The sequence below is a fragment of the Aegilops tauschii genome, chromosome 5 (genome assembly GCF_002575655.3).
Source record: "Aegilops tauschii subsp. strangulata cultivar AL8/78 chromosome 5, Aet v6.0, whole genome shotgun sequence".
Classification (NCBI taxonomy): Eukaryota; Viridiplantae; Streptophyta; class Magnoliopsida; order Poales; family Poaceae; genus Aegilops; species Aegilops tauschii.
The window spans coordinates 515,007,605-515,025,556 of NC_053039.3; the positions used below are offsets into that span (position 1 = coordinate 515,007,605).

General features: G+C 46.0%; 1 protein-coding gene across 2 annotated transcripts; it reads right to left on the reverse strand.

The window, feature by feature from the left end:
• Positions 1–552: 552 nt before the first annotated feature.
• On the reverse strand, positions 553–14,025 carry LOC109785665 (uncharacterized). 2 transcript variants are annotated; one of them, XR_005758199.3, is made up of 12 exons: positions 13,794–14,025; positions 13,516–13,689; positions 12,900–13,025; positions 11,406–11,545; positions 10,602–10,706; positions 10,335–10,463; positions 2,490–2,642; positions 1,930–2,031; positions 1,329–1,508; positions 1,169–1,248; positions 704–890; positions 553–639 (listed from the first exon to the last, which is right to left on the reverse strand). XR_005758199.3 is itself a non-coding variant. In XM_020344263.4 (11 exons), exons 1-11 carry the CDS (start codon positions 13,870–13,872, stop codon positions 845–847), a joined length of 1,314 nt encoding a protein of 437 aa, XP_020199852.1. In that variant the 5' UTR covers positions 13,873–14,025; the 3' UTR covers positions 553–844. The 2 variants fall into 2 exon arrangements, 1 of the variants encoding a protein (XP_020199852.1); XM_020344263.4 differs by having other exon boundaries at positions 553–890.
• Between the last annotated feature and the right edge of the window lie 3,927 nt (positions 14,026–17,952).

Here is a 17,952-nt window from a genome sequence, read left to right on the forward strand (position 1 = left end):
GAGTTGGGAGTTCAGGCATGAGTAGAGGATTTTGGGTTTTGATCATGCTTATGGAGTTGAGTTCCTATTCGCCTCCCCATACAAGCATGAGTGGAGTTGCTAGTATCACATAGATATGACGGTGCAGGGGGTGGGAAAACAACCATGGTGCCTTACATGCTTGTATGGGGAGGCGAATAGGAACTTGCTGCATCTCACACGGAACATGACTAAGTTTCTTATAAGGCTGATTTAGACCTTCCATGTATGAACATTGGGGACTTCAATGAAATTTTGAGATGAGAGGAGCAGATGGGATCAAAATGATCAAGATGCAAGTAAAATTTAGGCATTCTGGGAAATAGTTGACATATGTGGGCTATGTGATCTCTGCTTCAACGATCGAGAGAACGAGCCAATTACATTTTCCTCGGCAGCCCGACAAAGACATAATACGTCCAACACAAGAACCTCTCGGCAAAGTATGCCCAATGCCATATAAAACCTAATTTTTTTGGGGCAAACCAGGCTACCGACGAAATCAATAACTTGTTCTAGTATTCCTTCACAGGCTACCCGTGAAACTTCAATGTCTGCATTAGCCCCAAACTTCAGTACTGAATTCCATGATTACACCCAAGATACAACAAGCTTAATTTTCTGCGATGATAAAGTTTGTTAACACTTGAACTGGAATCGAGATTACTACAGCTAGCGAGTTCACCTGGTTATATTTACAAACGATGCGTGCGACGGAAGTCTTGAAAACCACAGGATATTCTCGTCAGAAGTTTTAAGGCTAGACAAAAGGTGCTCGGCAACAAAATAGAGCTTCGGATTCTGCATGTAAGACTTGACACGTCAGTCACTTTTCACGGCTACGAGCATTCTTTGCTGCTTCTTGGGCTTCCCTGCAACCAAAATATTATGAACATGAGCATTGTCAGGAATCTGTGTACAACTTCGCTCTGAAGATCAATCATAACACTATGCAGATCGACAGTAGGCGTCTTTCCGCGATTAGTAAATCGCTCCAGCTCAAGAAAATAACTCAACGGACTTGAATGACTGAATCCATGTAATATTCTCCAGATATGGAGACCATCTTTTCCATGGACACAAACAATGGTCGATATCATGTATCCTTTCACTTAACTTTTGAAGCAGGCAGGGGGCTGCAGCATGTTACCTTAAAGCATTTGCAAGATCACCATTTGTAGGGTCAAGCTTCAAGCCATCCGCAAAAGCCTCACATGCTCTCTCGTACCTCTACAAGTACACGCCATAGGATGATCAGTTATATGATCATGACCACGAATGCTTGAAGAAAACTACTGCGTTCTTTTTACCTTCAATAACATAAGAGCTGCGCCTTCTCGGTAGCAAGCTTTTGGCCAAAGAGGTCGCGCCATCCTGCACATGGTAGCATCAGAGAGAGCAGCTCTGCCGTTCCCACCGCGCAACGTACTGAGACTCCTATTTGCCAATATGGTTGCACAATCATCTGGACTAGGGTCAAATGCCATTGCCTACAACACATCAGTCACATGCAACTTTTAGCAATTCCAAAAAATATAGTGCTCCAAGACAATCGCTCAGAAGGTGTTATTCTGATTGATATAGAGATCTCCGTACACATGAAACCAGCAAATGTATTGGACAGGCAGATATATTTCAAAGTAGGAACTTCTTACCTACATTCTAAAAAAAAGGTACTGTGTCACCACCGCAGCCCTTTGAACACAAACTGCTCAACTACCTCATAATTACTAAGAGAGCAGGACGCCTAGATTGTGGATGCCTTGTACTGTGGAACTGACATCCAACAGCACATGTTTTACCAGAAAGAGGTGTGAACAAAAATATAGCATCGACTGATATTAACAGTTTACACATGTAAAAAATAACCATCACTCCTTCAGGCAATAAAAATGGGCCCTAGTGACTTACACCAGTATACATCTCTGATGCCACATAATATTTCCCTTCCTTAAAAGCCTCTGAAGCTTTCTGTTTTAGTTCAGCTCTTATCTTCGCACATTTTTGCTTATCCTGACCACAAAAACGAAAGTGATTACACCAAATATGTAGAACTAGCTAGTAATGTAAAACATGCAAAATGCACAAATTTGTAAGTCTCAGCCTATATCACCTAATTAATGTATAAGACAAGAAAAAATGAGTTGTACTGCAGTGTTGCAGGGTTTATCCAGAATTCAGGGTGTATCCTAATTAATGTACTCCCTCCGTAAATCTAAATGCTCTTATATTTCTTTACAGAGGGAGTACACCATACGGTCATACCCAAAGACTAGAAGTTTGCTAATAGTGATGCAATGCACCAAAAGTAAAATTTGCACGGAATGTTTTGTTTGCACAATGAAGTTTACAATAATCGTGAAAAGACTATTTTCTACTCTAAATGATAGGCAGAACTGCCAAAGAACAGACTACAGGGTGATGATAAGTAACATATGGAACTGCAAGTGAGCACAGAAGGAAACACATACCCTCGGCTTTAAACCAAAGTGTTTCACATGAGAAATGATTCCATCAATACTCCAGTCCGACAGCGTTGAACTAGGAGAAGTTAAAGGGAATAACATTTCAACCATGTCCCTACTGCCTTTAGAGGCAGCAACTTCAATTGGTGTGTTACCACACTGCAAGAGTAAATACCAAATATAAATACAAAATGTAATTGGAAGATTTACACATTAATATTTAATAGTTAGGAATCACAGCCTAAGATCTCAACGAAATGGCTGGATGGACTTCAAGAGAACCACTATGCAAGGACAACAAATGGTGGAACAGACTCATTCATCCTTCGTAACGAAATTTGTAAGACAAGGGTTACATCAAATACCGTAACATTAATAACCGAAAGCTTCAGTTCATATGTTGTATTGCATAAACTTTTCAAAACAGAATAGGATGAAGATGATCCGAACACCAAAATATGAATGGAAGGGGCAAAAGAAATCTTTGCAGAAGTAGCATTTTATGTTCCTTTGACCAGGCTATGAAGAAGCTGGAGTTTTTTTTTTCAATTCCTAGTTCAGTAGACAAGAAACATTTACATGACTATAAACACACATCTCTTTGTCTAACTCCCTCCCTCCCTACCGGTGCCGACCTCCATTGCCTCCTGGCCAGAGTCGAAGTTCAGGTGGGGCGAAGGAGTCCTTGGTGGGACACATCGTCTGATCCTCTTCTAAGCGTCTGATGCATCGATAGTAGTGTCCCACACCAAATCATCGAGGCACTGGGATGTTGGTACCAGCAGAAACCTAGGTAGTGATGGATTTCAGTGCCAAATGCTTCGAAGATTTCAGGTTTGCGATTTACATTGATTTATTACTGTTCACTGATATAGCTATATTTTTTATACAGTATTGGCATTTTCTTCTTTTTGGTTGTGTTGGCTGTGTGCATAGTGCACAGCAGAGGCTGGGCATTCGCTCAGTGTGGTTGTATCACCTCGATATATCGACTGAATGTAAATGTCCTTTATAAAAAAAGCTATATTTTTATCATAAATAACTAGAAGTAAAGCACCAGTACTGATGTTCTTCACATGTTAATTTTTAGATTTTTGTAATCTTTGTAAAAGCATAAGGCAAGTGTGAGAAAAATGACCGTACATAACTACACCTTAGCTTGTACACCCTACTTCAGGGTATCTATGACCTGGGCACAAGAAACTTTATACTCCCTCCATTCCCTTATACAAGGCCACTATGAGAAATACATTTTGCATCTATACAAGGGCACTAACAGTAACCAAGGCAAAATTTAATGATGTTTTCTCATACTAGCAACTTGTTTAATACTTGCATGCATGTAGTCATAATGACACTGTGCTACTTCCTTCTCATTGCTTCCTTGCATGCATGTGGGCATATTAATGATCCCAGTTAACAAGAAGAGTTGGCTTGCAAAGTAGTCATTAAATTTTACCTAGGTACCTGTAGTTTGAGTTTGTGGCCTTGTATAAGGGAATGGAGGAAGTACCATCAATTCTGATGATACAGCGAAAGTAAACAGAGATGCATATTTTCATCATACTTGTATCCTTTATAATAGAGATTTTGTTTTGACGGGAGCCTTTATATTTCTGTTCTGTTAGGTCGTGAAGCAGGGCATACAGTATCTGTAGATCTATTAAGAGGTAGTTATTTGGTTCTGAACTTCTGATTGTGGCCAAAAGATCAAGTAGGGAAATGTTAGAAAATATGCAACTTGTATTCCCATGGGGCCATAGGCCACATGTATAGGCGTAGAAAATATGCAGAAAACCCCTTATACAATGGGCTAAATACAAAAGGCTACATGGCTATATATAAACTACTCAACCCCCCCCCCCCCCCAAACTCGTGGATGAACAACACTGGGTTTGGAGAGATAGAAGCCACGCTGCGCTCTAGCCTAGGCCTTCGTAAAGAAATCCGCCAACTGTAACCCAAAAGGCACATACTGAAGAGCAATAACCTGATCCTGCACACCAGCACGCACAAAAAAAGCAGAAAACACCAATATGCTTGGTGAGCTCATGCTTCACAGGGTCACGTGCAATGCTAATAGCACATGTACTGTTAGACAAGAGCAAAGTAGGTGTAGTGACAAAAACACCAAACTCCTGAAGTAGCCACCACAACCATGTTACCTCCGTTGTCAAAAGAGTCATAACATGCAACTCAACCTCTACATTGGAACGGGAAACTACAGTCTTCTAGGCTATGAGAGAACCACCAAGAAAAACACAGTATCACTAGCCCACGTAGCATCTGAATAGTCCTGAAGCTGTAATAAACTGGAGCGGGGAAAGATCATGTGGTGAGAGATCGTGTCGTGAAGATATCAGAGAACATGAAGGAGGTGATTGTAGTGAACCGAAGTGGGAGCAGGAACAGACTGACTCAAAATATGGACAACATAGGAGATATCTGGATGATTGGCAGCTCGATAGACAAGACTCCCAACAAGATGACGATAACACGTCAGATCAGACAAGGGGCCACCATCAGTCTCACGAAGGTGAACATTGAGCTCCATGGGAGTCTCAATAGTGCGCTCATTAGTAAGAGCAACACGAGCAAGAAGAGCTTGGATATACTTTTCTTGGGATATAAAAAATCCAACAGAGGTAGAAGAGACCTCAATCCCAATAAAGTAGCAAAGAGGACCAAGATCAGATATGAGAAACTGCTCACTAAGTCTTGTCTTCACAAAGGCAATAAACTCGGGGTCTTCATAGAGGAAGAGGCCCACCTCGAGCAGAAAGGTGGACAAAACAGCACGGGATCATGAGCACTCACTGAAAAACCAGCGACAATCACCACAGAGGCAAAACACTCAAACCATGGCCCAAGGGGCCATATAGAGAGCGACGAAGACGACAAACCATGCCGTCGGGAATAGAATACCTAGGCGATGGCTGCATGTAAACCTCCTCACACGACTCACTATTAAGAAAGGCATTATTAACATCAAGCTAGACACAGACAAGTGGCGAACAGAGGCAACGACAAGAAGTGTGCAAACAGTGGCCATATGGGCCATAGGAGCAAATGTCTCATTGTAATCACGACCATGCTCCTGCTAAAAGCCACGAGCCACAAGACGAACTTTGTAACGCTCAAGAGAACCATCGGAGCGGGTCTTAACCTTGTAGACCCACTGACAAATGATGGGACGAACACTGGGAGGAAGAGAAAAGATCCCACATGACGGTGCGCTCAAGAGCACCAATCTCCTCTGCCATCAAAAGCTGCCATATAGAGTGAACAACAACATTGCAATAAAAAGTTGGCTCAAGGACAACAGCGCCAGCACTTGAAAACCAAGGCGGTCAACAGGCAAAAGCGGACGAGGACGCAAACCATAAGTAGGCTAAGACGAGGAAGATGGCACATCAGTAGACGCATCCACAACAGGCGGACGACAAGTATAATATTGAGGAAAAGATGAAAGAATACGAGGAATCACCAGAATAGGCGAAGGTGACGGAGAAGACACCAGGGATGAAGGTGCAGAATCTTGTGACAAGCGAGATGAGGAAACCATGGGATATGGTGGCGTCGGACCTGCAATAGTCGAAGAAGCAGGGGTAGTAGGACGGACGGGCAATGGCTGAATGGGGGTGATAGGTGTGTAAGGAAAGGCGAGGAAAGATATATCCTCCACTAAAAAGGTCGAGGAAGATGGACGCGGGTAGAAGGGACGAGACTCGTCAAAAGTCACATCCCAAGAAATACGCATCCGACGACCAACAAGATCCCAACAACAATAGCCCTTCTGCTCATCACTATAGCCTAAGAAGACACTCAACGGTCTGAGTGGTCAGTTTGGTGCGTTCACCAGGGGCAAGAAGAACGTAGAAAACACAACCAAACAAACAAAGCGCTGAAATAATTAGTAGAACGATCAAAGAGACGCTCGAAAGGAACGCCACCCTGGAGAGCAGCGATTGGTTAAAGGTTGATGAGATAGGAAGTGAAGACAACCTCAGCCCAAAAAGTGAGGAAGAGAGGCATCGATCATCAACGCACGAGCCATCTCAAGAAGGTGACAATGCTTGCGCTTAGTCACACCATTCTGAGCATGAGCACTAGGACAAGAGAACTGACCAAGAGTCCTCTGCTTAGCAATAACACCACGCAACATCTTGGAAATATACTCACCGGTGGAGTCAGCACGAAACACACGAATAGGCGAAGGGAACCAACAAAACACTTATATACGGACAAAACCTCACTGCGATGGCCCCTTTTGAAGCGAAGGGGGCCAGACCCCATACATCGAAATGAACTAAATCCAAAAGACACTGAGACACTAACTCACTAGTAGGATAAGGTAACTAAATCTATGTGCCAAGCCAACAACCCTGGCCATCTAAAGAGATGTTTCCTAAGACAGAGCTCAGAAGACCTCGACGAATTAAAGACAACAAACGAGAACCACAAAGATGACCAAGTCGATGATGCTAGGAAGGAGTCGGTAGCTGAAGCGACGAAAACAGATGGACTGGCGATAGTGGTGGCAGCGGAAAGAACATGAAACCAGTCTAACTCCCAAAGACCCCGAGAGTCACGGCGACGAGGGCCCTAACCAAACTGTGCATGCGATGATCCTGAACAGAACAAGAGTCAACGTCAAGGATGACGCGACAACCACAGTCAGTAAGCTGACCAACAGAAAACATATTCATGGTAAGTCGAGGAACATGAGCAACATAAAAAACCGAATAAGTAGTGACATTGCCTCGGCTAACAACAAAAAGAGTACCATCAGCAGTGAGTACATGAACATGAAAATCCAGAGATCTAAGAGAGGACAAACCGAAAGAATCAGAAGACATATGAAAAAAAGCTCCAAAATTCAGAACTCAAGGGGATGTCCTAGCTGTGTAGAGGGTGGTCGCTCAGTGCGGGAAGCATCAATCACAAAACCTATAGTACGGATGAAGAACCTGATGCGGCAAGTAGACAGTGCAAAGAAAATCAAGCTGGCGCTAGATAGCAGAACTCTGTGTGTAGAACTCATCAACGATGGAGTCGCCCTGCTGAAGTGCATGCTCCTCGCGAACCACAATGAAGTATAAAGCATCACCAGAGCTGATAGCGCTGGTCAGGACGGGTCCACATCTCAAATAAGATAGCAAGGCCAAGGAACTCAAAGGCAAACTGAGGCAGAACAGTCGCAACACAAGCATCACCATCTAACCACCGAGTGTAAGCAGACAGAGCCTCATGATAGGTGGGATGATCCTCATAGGTCAAAACCTGCTCATCATAAGCATGAACAGTAGCCTCATCAGCAAGCTTAGTTGCATCCTTAGCAGCCCGAGGAGCATCCACAACAAGAACCAATGGCTTTGGCGGAGTAGGAGCCACAAGAGGAACCGAGCGCGACATACAAGGGACCTTGCCAGAAAGAACGCCCCAGAGACGAAAACCACGCATATGGATGCGCATGAGGCCAACGAACTCAGTGTAGTTAGTACAATCAAAGATCATCGGACGAGGAACTGCAACATAGCCCGACGATGTAGACATTGTACCTGTTCTTTTTTTTTCCTTTGCTAGTCAACCAACCGAACAAAACTAGAGACCATGAAACGAAGCAAGCTTCAGCCGCTGGAGGAAGATGGCGCCATCACAAATCAGGACCGACGGAATCCAGCAGGAGGCGGCAAAATCCGGGCGCTGGAATGAAGTCCGACGGTTGGGGGCAGAATCCAACAGCTTAGGACGAAATCCGACGGCTCATGGCGAGGCTCCGGCCTTGATGGGAGGCGGGTTGCCCGAATTAGGACTTGGAGCAGCCGAATCGAGACAGGCAGAAGGATCAGGGCCGCGGCAGCTGACTCAAAATCAAGGAGGCGTTAAGCAGGGCCTCCGCCTGGACCGGGTGTTGACTGGATGGGCGCCTGGATTGGGTGTTGACCAGACGAAGTACTTGGGAGGGTGGGCAGCAACCGGAGCAGAGGAAATGCAGCCACTGAAGGAAACAAAGCAGCGACAACCGGCGAGGAGACCACGGCGGTGCGAGTAGAGGACCAAGCACGAGTTGCGCGTGCTAAAAAAACCTAGGCTTTAGTACCATGTTAGGAAATATGCAACTTGTATTCCCATGGGACCATAGGCCGGTATATATACATGTACATGTGTAGGAAATACGCAAAAGACCCCTTATACAATTGGGTAAATACAAAAGGCTACATGGGTATATATATAGTACTCTAACAGGAAATATCATAATCAATCATGCTGATCTGAGAGTGAAATTATTCAGATGGATTTTCTTGATCTTACATGGGAGGTTAATCGATGATATCAAGCATGACTAAGTGAGATGGATTGAAGAGATTGAGGAATATTGCTATAGGTTTGGTATCTCCGATTAATTGGTAGACTATGGTACAATAACTGATAACTTTGCTCTACCATAAGTTACCTATTTTTTACATCCTTTTGCGTCTGTATTTAGTATTGTATTTAGTATTCACAGTACCTGTAACACTTAAACCAAGGTGCAAGAAGGTACCCTCACAGGATAAGAAAGTGAAATAAGGCTACTGAATTCCCCTGACCATGTCTAGGAATTAACCGGAGTGAATGCCAGATGTATAAATACAACCTAACCTATGTTTTCAAGGCGTCCAGGCGCTTTAAGGCGCTGGGGGGGGGGGGGGGGCGCCTCAACGCCTAGGCGCTCAAAGCGCGAGGCGAGGCGACGCCTTAGACACTTATTATTAGGCGCTAGGGGTACTAATATGGCAGCCTTGGGAGAGGGCTGCCGGCGGCGGAGGAGCTTGGCCGGAGAGGGGGAGGGCCGCCGGAGAGGGGAAGGGCCTGCGGAGGAGGAGCTTGGCCGGAGAGGGGGAGGCCGGCGGAGGAGGAGCGGATCTGGGCCGGCGGCATGAGAGGAGAGAGCTCCTCTCTCTTTTCCCCTCGATTTGGAGTCACGGGTGTGTTCCCCTCTCTCTCCTGCCTCTGTTTACCCCCTCTCTCCCGCCCAATTTCTCTTCCCTCCCGCCAATTCCTCTTTCTGGCGCGCGCCAGCTGCTGGTTCCCGCTCAACCTGCCCACGCATGTCCAGGGCGTCCAAAATCAACTAAAGCGGCGCCTTATCCGCCTAGGCGACGCCTTGGACGCCTCAACAGCACAAGGCGGACGCCTTAGATAGAAAACTAAGGCGACGACGACGCCTTGACGTCCCCAAGCGCTCTGACGCCTAAGCGTCGCCTAGGCGACGCCTTGAAAACAAAGAACCTAACCATTCCGTTTTATAATCCAACATAAGTTTGACTCGTGCATTTTTCTTCATCGCAACTGAAATATGGATTTCGGTTATGCACAGAAGCAGCATATTCTCTTCTGCTTGCTGCATTGCATATTGCATATATAGTCGTCACAAATGTCATAAGCCTTGACCTTAACCAATAAAATGTAGGTTATGTGTGACAAAAATTGTACCATTAAATTCGTATATAAAGAATTTTCCGATGATACAATTTTTAAGTTACATGACTTGTGTATTATTTCTATAATCGATGGTCAAAATTAAATCTTGAGAAGTGTGTGTCCATCTTTTTGTAGTCGGAGGAAGTAGTGTTTTATCCTCATGTAAGCCTATTCCTGGCATCAGAGGAAGTGTGGGTAAGAAGATTATCCTAATCTGTCAAGTGTCAAGAGTCTACAGCCACATTTTTTTTTAAACAAGATCTACAGCCTAACATGACCTCATAGAGAAAAAATGGAACAATGTTCAGCTAACTTACAGCATATGCATGAAAAGTAGATGATGACGAGTGACAACAGCAAAACAGGAAAACAAGTAAGGCTCACTTCATCAGGAATATTGGGGTTAGCACCAGCATCTAGCAAGAACTTCATGATGCCAGGGAAGCCAAACTTCACTGCCAACATCACGTAACTACCACCATCGAAGTCAATAAAATTCAGATCTGCACCAGCCTGTGCAAATGAATAATTATTTGATCATTTGTTTGAGTTAATGCTTGATATATCAGCCACAGAAAACATATACACAAAGAAAATGAAGCTGTGCCTACAGAACTTTAACAAAGCTCCACACGGAGAAAGAGTACTGACCTTAACAAGTAGCTTGACACATTCCAGCGGCTCTCTAGACATGGGCTCGAAGGCCCTGATGGCCCAACTCAATGGGGTATAACCAAGACCGAAAACCTTGTTAGGCTGCGAAAAGTGGAAGAATCAATGACTTACACTTGTCAAAAAAATAAGGGACCAATAGAGATTAATTCTGAGATAAGTCAATAGAGAAATAAAATCTACGTGTGGTGTGTTCATTATATTGGTATTTCTGAAGGCAACAGAAAGAAATATATTTACATAGAAATTAGGCATAACATGTCCTTGGGTCCTGGGAAAGTGAGCACATTTTACTTTAGGATAATTAAGTACTACATCCTTCCCAATATATAAGGCGCGCTTGACTTTGCATGGTCTTTGATGCATTGACTTTGACCATTAATATATACCGAGGTACATGGACTAAACATGTATCAATAATACCATCGTATTTGTCTTGCGAAACAATTCTATTTCATATGTCTTTATAATAATTTTGTAGGCATACAATAAGTGCAAATCATAGTCAAAGTTGTGCAATGAAGAACCAAAAAAGTCAACGCGCGCCTTATAATTTGGGAAGGAGGGAGTACTGTCCATGATGAACTTTTGTTGCTTCAAATACAATGCAAATCTTTTGTTAAGATGGAGCACAGGTATCAAAGGCAACAAGATTTTCCATTCCAATGCATTCCCAAATATAGAATATAGAGATGGAGCACTAGTACCACTAGCCACAAGATATTTCCTTCCAGAGTTCTCTTTTTCACCGCAAAGAAGAGAACCAAGAAACTGGTGTCTTACATCGGCATGGTGCTCCAACAAAATCTTAATTATGTCATGGTCTTTAGCGATAGCAGCTGCATGCAATGGCGTCCCTTGTGCAGAATCTAAATCCACATCTATTCCTCTTGAAAGCAGCAGTTCTACTATTTCACAATATCCTGGAAAACGAAGTTTCAGAAAAATGAATGAGACAAGAATATTTTCCAACATGTAGCTGATTTTACATAAAGGGCAGCCCGGTGCATGTAGCTCCTGCTTGCGCAGGGTCCGGGGAAGGGTCCAACCACTTTGGGTCCTTTGTACGCGTGCAGCCTTTCCCTACATTTCTGCAAGAGGCTGTTTCCAGGACTCAAACCCATGACCTAATGGTCAGAAGGCAACAGCTTTTCCCTTAGATGTAGCTGACTATACATCTGCACAAAAAAATAACTCTGGGCCAGTTTTCGGTTTAGTGATCATGAATTGCCCAATAACCTTTTTGTTTACGACATATCTCATCCAGGACCAGGTTTTCAAAAGTGATCGGATTGGGACTATTAAAAATTTACTTGTTTATCCTTGGAAATAGAAGAAGTCATCGATTTTGAGCTTATAAGATTATAATCAACAACTTGGATAATACTGGATATTCAACTTCAAAATTCCAAATCTCAAAGTTATTCTCCACACACATGATAATGTTTCTTCGGCCATCACCCAAATCATATATATGGGAGCTTTGTTTGGTGGAAATCACATAAAAACATATGGCAAGATATGCTAAAATAGAACGTCAAGCATAGCACTAGCTAAGAGAGGTGTCATAGTAGTCAACTGTCACGATCGCACTAGCTCTGTGCCTGTGACGAGTGTTTCTTGCTAACTTTATTCATTAACCAAGTCTATTCCAACAGAGACAGGCCACCAAACAAATGTTAACCAAACTAAGACTAGCTAATCTTATCAAAAGAAAACTAATAGCTAATTTGAAGGAATGGATCCAATTTGGATCAGTCGACCCAAAAATGCTTACTTCTCTTGATGATATATAGGGAATTGATTTCATCTAACAGTGACAAATTCAAGTTTTATTTTATAACAGGATGAAACAATGACAAATTCAAAATGGTTAACCATGCCCTTTTCCACGTCATAACCTAGCCTCCCCCTTGTGGGTTGAAAACGAAGGTTCATATGCCTATCCTTCTCCATTTCTAATTCCCTCCATTCAAATACAGGATTAGATTTAACTACAGCAAGCATTTTTTATTCCAATCATCCATATCACTAAAAACAAGCGAACCCTGAAGGATAGCAATAAAACGGTTGACAGTATCAAAGAAGAGAATCACGTCTCCTGAACCCCTTTCCAGTTCTTATTGCTATCGCAGTTCCATTGATAGTTTGTCAGAGTCTAATGCTGCTTATATCCAGCGATGTGGCTTTCTAAGGCAAAAAACCAGATGGACTATGTATGCGCTGACACATGCAATGAGCCAATGAATAAGCATACTTGTTGGGAAAGTGAGACACCTTCCTTTGCAGCGGCATAGAGAGGTGAGTGTACTTTGCCAGCTAGTGGATCAGCACCATGATCAAGAAGATATCTTGCAGCAGCAGCTCTCCCATACAAGACAGAATGGTACAGTGGTGTGTCACCTGCAACAGCCAAAAAAATAAACATGAGGAGCTCAACAAATTCACGCCAATCCTGCCCTCAATACAAAAAATTGTACACAAGAGAGCCAAATGTGGAAAGAGAACTTCACCAGCGCAGTAACAAATGCCTTTCCATCTGACACATGTTTACTGTTGACAAAATTGTACAACGGCAGGCAGGGAAGACATTTTAGATACAGTTCACAAATGGTGGTTTGCCCATATAACATATCCAAAGCAAATCGACGATGTTCGTGGTATAGTGCATGGACTCTCTGGGCATGGCTGTGTGCATATATTGGATATCTTAACTCCTCTTGTTACTTGGTCCCAATTTACAAATGTATACAACATGTAACACCAAATTTGAAGCCTGAGATGCAAATTCCACATGGTAGTAACTAATAGCTGAAGAATAAGCATAAATACATGAACAAAAGTTGACGAAACTGCGAATTGACGCGAAGGGAAGCAGGGAAGGGAACACCACCTATGAAGTTGAGTTGATTGACATCGAGGCGGAGGTCCTCGACGAGGTACCTGCAGACCTCGACCCGACCCGACCCGGCCGCCAGGTGCAGCGCGCGGTCCCCTACGCCGTCCTCCACCGTGCCCAGGACGGCGGCCTCGCCTGGGCCTCCCGAGCCCATCCACCGCGCCATCTCTTCGCAACGCGAGAAATGGGAGCCAAGTCAGGCACTAAATCCGTCAAGCTACTACCATTATCAAACCCTAAGAAGGAAGAGCGTAAGGAAGATGCGGGGTTACTCTTGAGGAGTCGGAGGTTGCCGTCGGAGGCGGCACGGAGGAGCGCCTCCTCCCGCTGCTGCTTCCCCATCGCCTCCATCTCCAGGGGTCGAGCAGGCGGCGAGAGGGAGTGGCGAAATTTCGAGAGCGGCAGTGCGCTGCGTGGTGCGGGGTGGAGAAGAAGGGGAGAGCCGGAGGGGAGGAGTCCGTGAGCCCTGGGCCGTGGGAGCAGAGCAGGCAAGATGTTGTGACGGGGAAAATGTGATTTTGTTTTGATGGTTCGAGAGCCCATGGCCATGGCCAATGCCTAGGTAAACATTGAAGCCCAAGCTTTGTTTCTTATTTTTATTTTTGAAAGGCAAACTCTGCCAGAGCAGACCATAAGCTTGGCTTTCGTTTGTTTTCTTATATTATTATATAAAATCTGCACACGAATATGTATTTTTTTTTGCAGGTGAGCACACGAATATGTTTTTTTTGTGTGAAATGGGATGCGTACGTATTTGTATGATTTTTTTAGCAGATAATAAGAGCCACCACTGTTAAAAGAGCACGCAAGCGTGTTGTTTTGGTGTTTCAACCACCATCAGCCCCCCCCCCCCCCAGCCCCGATGCGGGTGTGGAGTCAGAGTGCCACGTCCACGGTCATTGTTGAATGTGAAGCCGGTGATGATCTGTCCACGACCGCGGGGAGGGGGGGCACTTCGTTAAACTAGTTGAAGTGAGAGAGAGGAGGACGCTGGAAGGGGAGAGAGGAGCACTCGCGTGTGGAAGAGGAGAAGGTGACAGCCGCATCTGGTGAAGGAAGACCTAGGGAACGAGCGCTCCTCTTCCTCTATTTTTCTGTCCAATACGCAAGGGGCGCTGCTACAAATCATCCGACTGATTTCCTCGGGAAATCAGTCGGGTTGGTAGCCGTCAGATCAATCGTGCCTAAGTCGTTGGATAGGGCAACGCTGCGTCATCGCTTCCTTCCTCCCCCGAGCGTCAGTCCATGGCTTCCTTCTTCCTCGCGCACACGCATCGGTTCGCCCCCTGCGTCACTGACAGTAGCAACGCCTATGAGCAGCGCGCGGCGGCGACGGATCCTGCATCGCCGGCGACCATGGCTGATATTGCGATGCAACCCACGGTGACGGAAGCTGCGACGCAAGCAGCGATTGCTGTGATGTAGCGCCGACGATGACGGTGAACGCTACGATGCAGTGCCAGCGAGGAAGGGTGTTGCAACGCAGCACGCGGCAGCCATGGCAGGAGCTGTGATGCATCGCCGGAGACGACGGTGGAGTGGTTGCTAGGATGCAGCGCCGGCGAATGCTGCTATGCAGTGCCGGCGACGACGGGTGGTGCAACGCAACACGCGACGGCCATGGCGGGAGCTGCTGCAGCGCTGGCGACGACAGCGGATGCTGCGATGCAGCGCCAACGACGACGGGTTGTGCGAGGCAGCGCACGACGGCCATGACGGAAGCTCGCGAGGCAGCACGCGGCGACCATGACGGAAGCTCGCGATGGAGCGCGCGGTGATGACGGGGAGCTGCTATGCAGCCACGGCAAAGCTCCATTGCACACCGCAGGAAGCTCCAGGCCGCCGGTGGAGCTCCATTGCAGTACCATTGCAGCTCAGCCGCCGGCGAGCGCTGCATAGCAGCACCGGGGAGCCGCCTACAAGCGCTCCACTGCATCGCCGCCGCGCACCCCTCGCCTGTTGCAGCGCCGTCGCGCGACCCCCGTTGCGGCACAGGTGACCCCCCGCAGCAGCGTCCACGGGCGGCTTGCAGCAGGCGTTGCCTCCCGAGCTGACCACGGTAGCACATGGGCGGCATGCAGCAAGCTTCTGATTTCCCCGGTGAAAATAGAGATGGGGCTCCTACAACACCAGTAGCAATATAGTATGTATGTCTTTGGAAGCATCGTAATGCAATCGTGTTTGACGGCGCGTCACCATCGGTTGAGAGGCTCATTGACAAGGTAAAGTCTGAGTGCGCGCTGTGGACATCAGCGGGTCTGTTCAAAGGGAAGTTGGAGGGGTTCCTGGGTGGATTACATCAGTGGATGAATAGGGAGGAGTAGGATATGTATAGATGTACGTAGAGTGTGTACGTGTTGTAAGGCCGTACAAGCTTGTAATGTAACTGTGGAGGCATACTTTGCCCTTCTTCTTTAATATATGATATGCACACTCATGCATATTCTAGAAAAAAAAAAGATGAGGCAGGAGGTAGAGGAAGAGCATCGACCAGGGAAAAGAGATGCATTGTAGAGCCACGGGAGAGCTGGGTCAACGCCCAGCTGCTTTTTTGTGGCCGAAACGTATCGTGTGGGGATAAGGACGGGGTGGAGAAGCGGTGTGCGGGTCTCCACCGGGACACGTGCCGCACGTCGGAGGAGGCTTACGCCACGCTGAAATCAGGCTAGTCATAGTGGGAGTAACTTAGATAGTAACATAGCGCATTACAATTTTTTTTTGCTTATGTGGCATGTAGTTAATGCGGAGAGAGGTGTTTAGAGTAACATAATATGTTACTGTAACATAGCGCATTCCGAGAAAGAATGAGTCTACAAGCTAATAAATGAAGCCATCTATGATACTACTACTATGTTACTTCTATGAAGATAGTAACTTAGACTAGTGTCATATGTATGACACTAGTATAAGTTACTCCCCACTATGACCAGCCTCAGCCGGCTGTTTTTAAACAATTTCCACACGCAAGTGCGCGCTATTGTATCCGACGTGGCATAGCCCAACGAGCTCCTTGCGTTTCGCTTCTGATGGATGTAATTGTGTTACACGTCAGGGGTCCATCTTCAAAAAATACTCGTCTTGCTTATATTTTCTGATCATCAAGTATTGATCGCCTTCGTACAAAGTGGCAGCCTGGTTTCCATTTCAAATAAGCAAAGGAGATACGAAACCGTGAGAAGATACTACAAAAGGAAAACAATTTTGCCTTGTAGTAATAAATTGCATCAATACTTGATCCTACGAGCATAACTTATTACAAACCGGTGAAAGGGTTCATGGCACCAGCACTAGCACCAGGGCAACGACTCTGGTGACATGGTGGATGCTACAATGCTAGTGTAGAGACCGTAGAGTGACAACGGTAGATCTGTGCCTTGACATGAGCAGCCTTTTGATGGCCGAGGCGGTGGTAGAAGGTGAGAAGACATCCATCGATTTCTTTTTAGAAAAGGAGGACCCCGGCTCTGCATCTGGACGATGCATGCGGTTACTTTATTAATTATTCTCACAAGACCGTACAAAGTCATACAACAATAAAACTAAAGCCACCGTCTAAGCAACAACTGTCGCTACACCTATCCAATTGATGAAGGGATGCTGATAGTCTGGGCCTAATACCAAACAGACATCACAGCCAGACCTAATATCTATGACCTGAGGTCCCAACCAGGACGCCTGCCGGGTATGGACACCCACCAGTCCGGCGTGCTCCTCAACCAGGACGCCTGCCGGGTATGAGGCCGTCGCAGCCACTTGCCACCAATCCATCTTCAGAGCTGTACTGCTGCATCAACCTTGCCCGGTCTAGCTGCCGTCGACGCCACCACGACACTAGACAACGTCGACCTCCTGCGCGTGTCCATCACCACACATCTGACGTCAAGCCTCCGCTGCTCCATGCCGCCAAGAGCCGCCGCCATAAATATGTAGAAAGAAACACCGCTCCACCGAAGAAGCCATCCGCTGGTCCCTCGAGCCCGAGTGCATCTCCAAGAATGCCGCCCCCAAGGGGGTAACGACGCATGAATGACGCCGTCATCCGATCAACTGATCTAGGGTTTCCCCCGGAGGTATTGGGTGGGTTTGGGATTTGTACCTCGATGATGCCTTCATGAAGGAAACGATGATAAGGGCATCGTCATCACAGGCTCCGGCCAACGACCGAAGACCAAGTTTTCACTCGGATCCGTCCCAAGAATTCCACCCAACAACCTGTGCACTGTCTCGACCGCCTTCAAAGCCCCAGATCTAGCCGCCTAGATCCGGCGACCAACCGCAACAGCAGTGCCACAGTAGGAGCCCTGGCACACCGGCCACTGCCTGAATGCGGCACCATGATAATCCCCAAGTGCAGGGAATCATCGTAGCAATTTCTAAAGGTGGAAACGATAAGTATGGAGTGTCGAACCCACAAGGAGCTAAAGGTAAGAT

Coding starts and splice junctions, on each gene's coding strand:
- LOC109785665 (XM_020344263.4), bottom strand. CDS start 13,872: ATGGAGGCGATGGGGAAGCAGCAGCGGGAGGAGGCGCTCCTCCGTGCC. Junction 11,546..12,899: donor CTATGCCGCTGCAAAGGAAG/GTGTCTCACTTT, acceptor TTCGTTTTCCAG/GATATTGTGAAATAGTAGAA. Junction 1,249..1,328: donor CAGCTCTTATGTTATTGAAG/GTAAAAAGAACG, acceptor GTGTACTTGTAG/AGGTACGAGAGAGCATGTGA.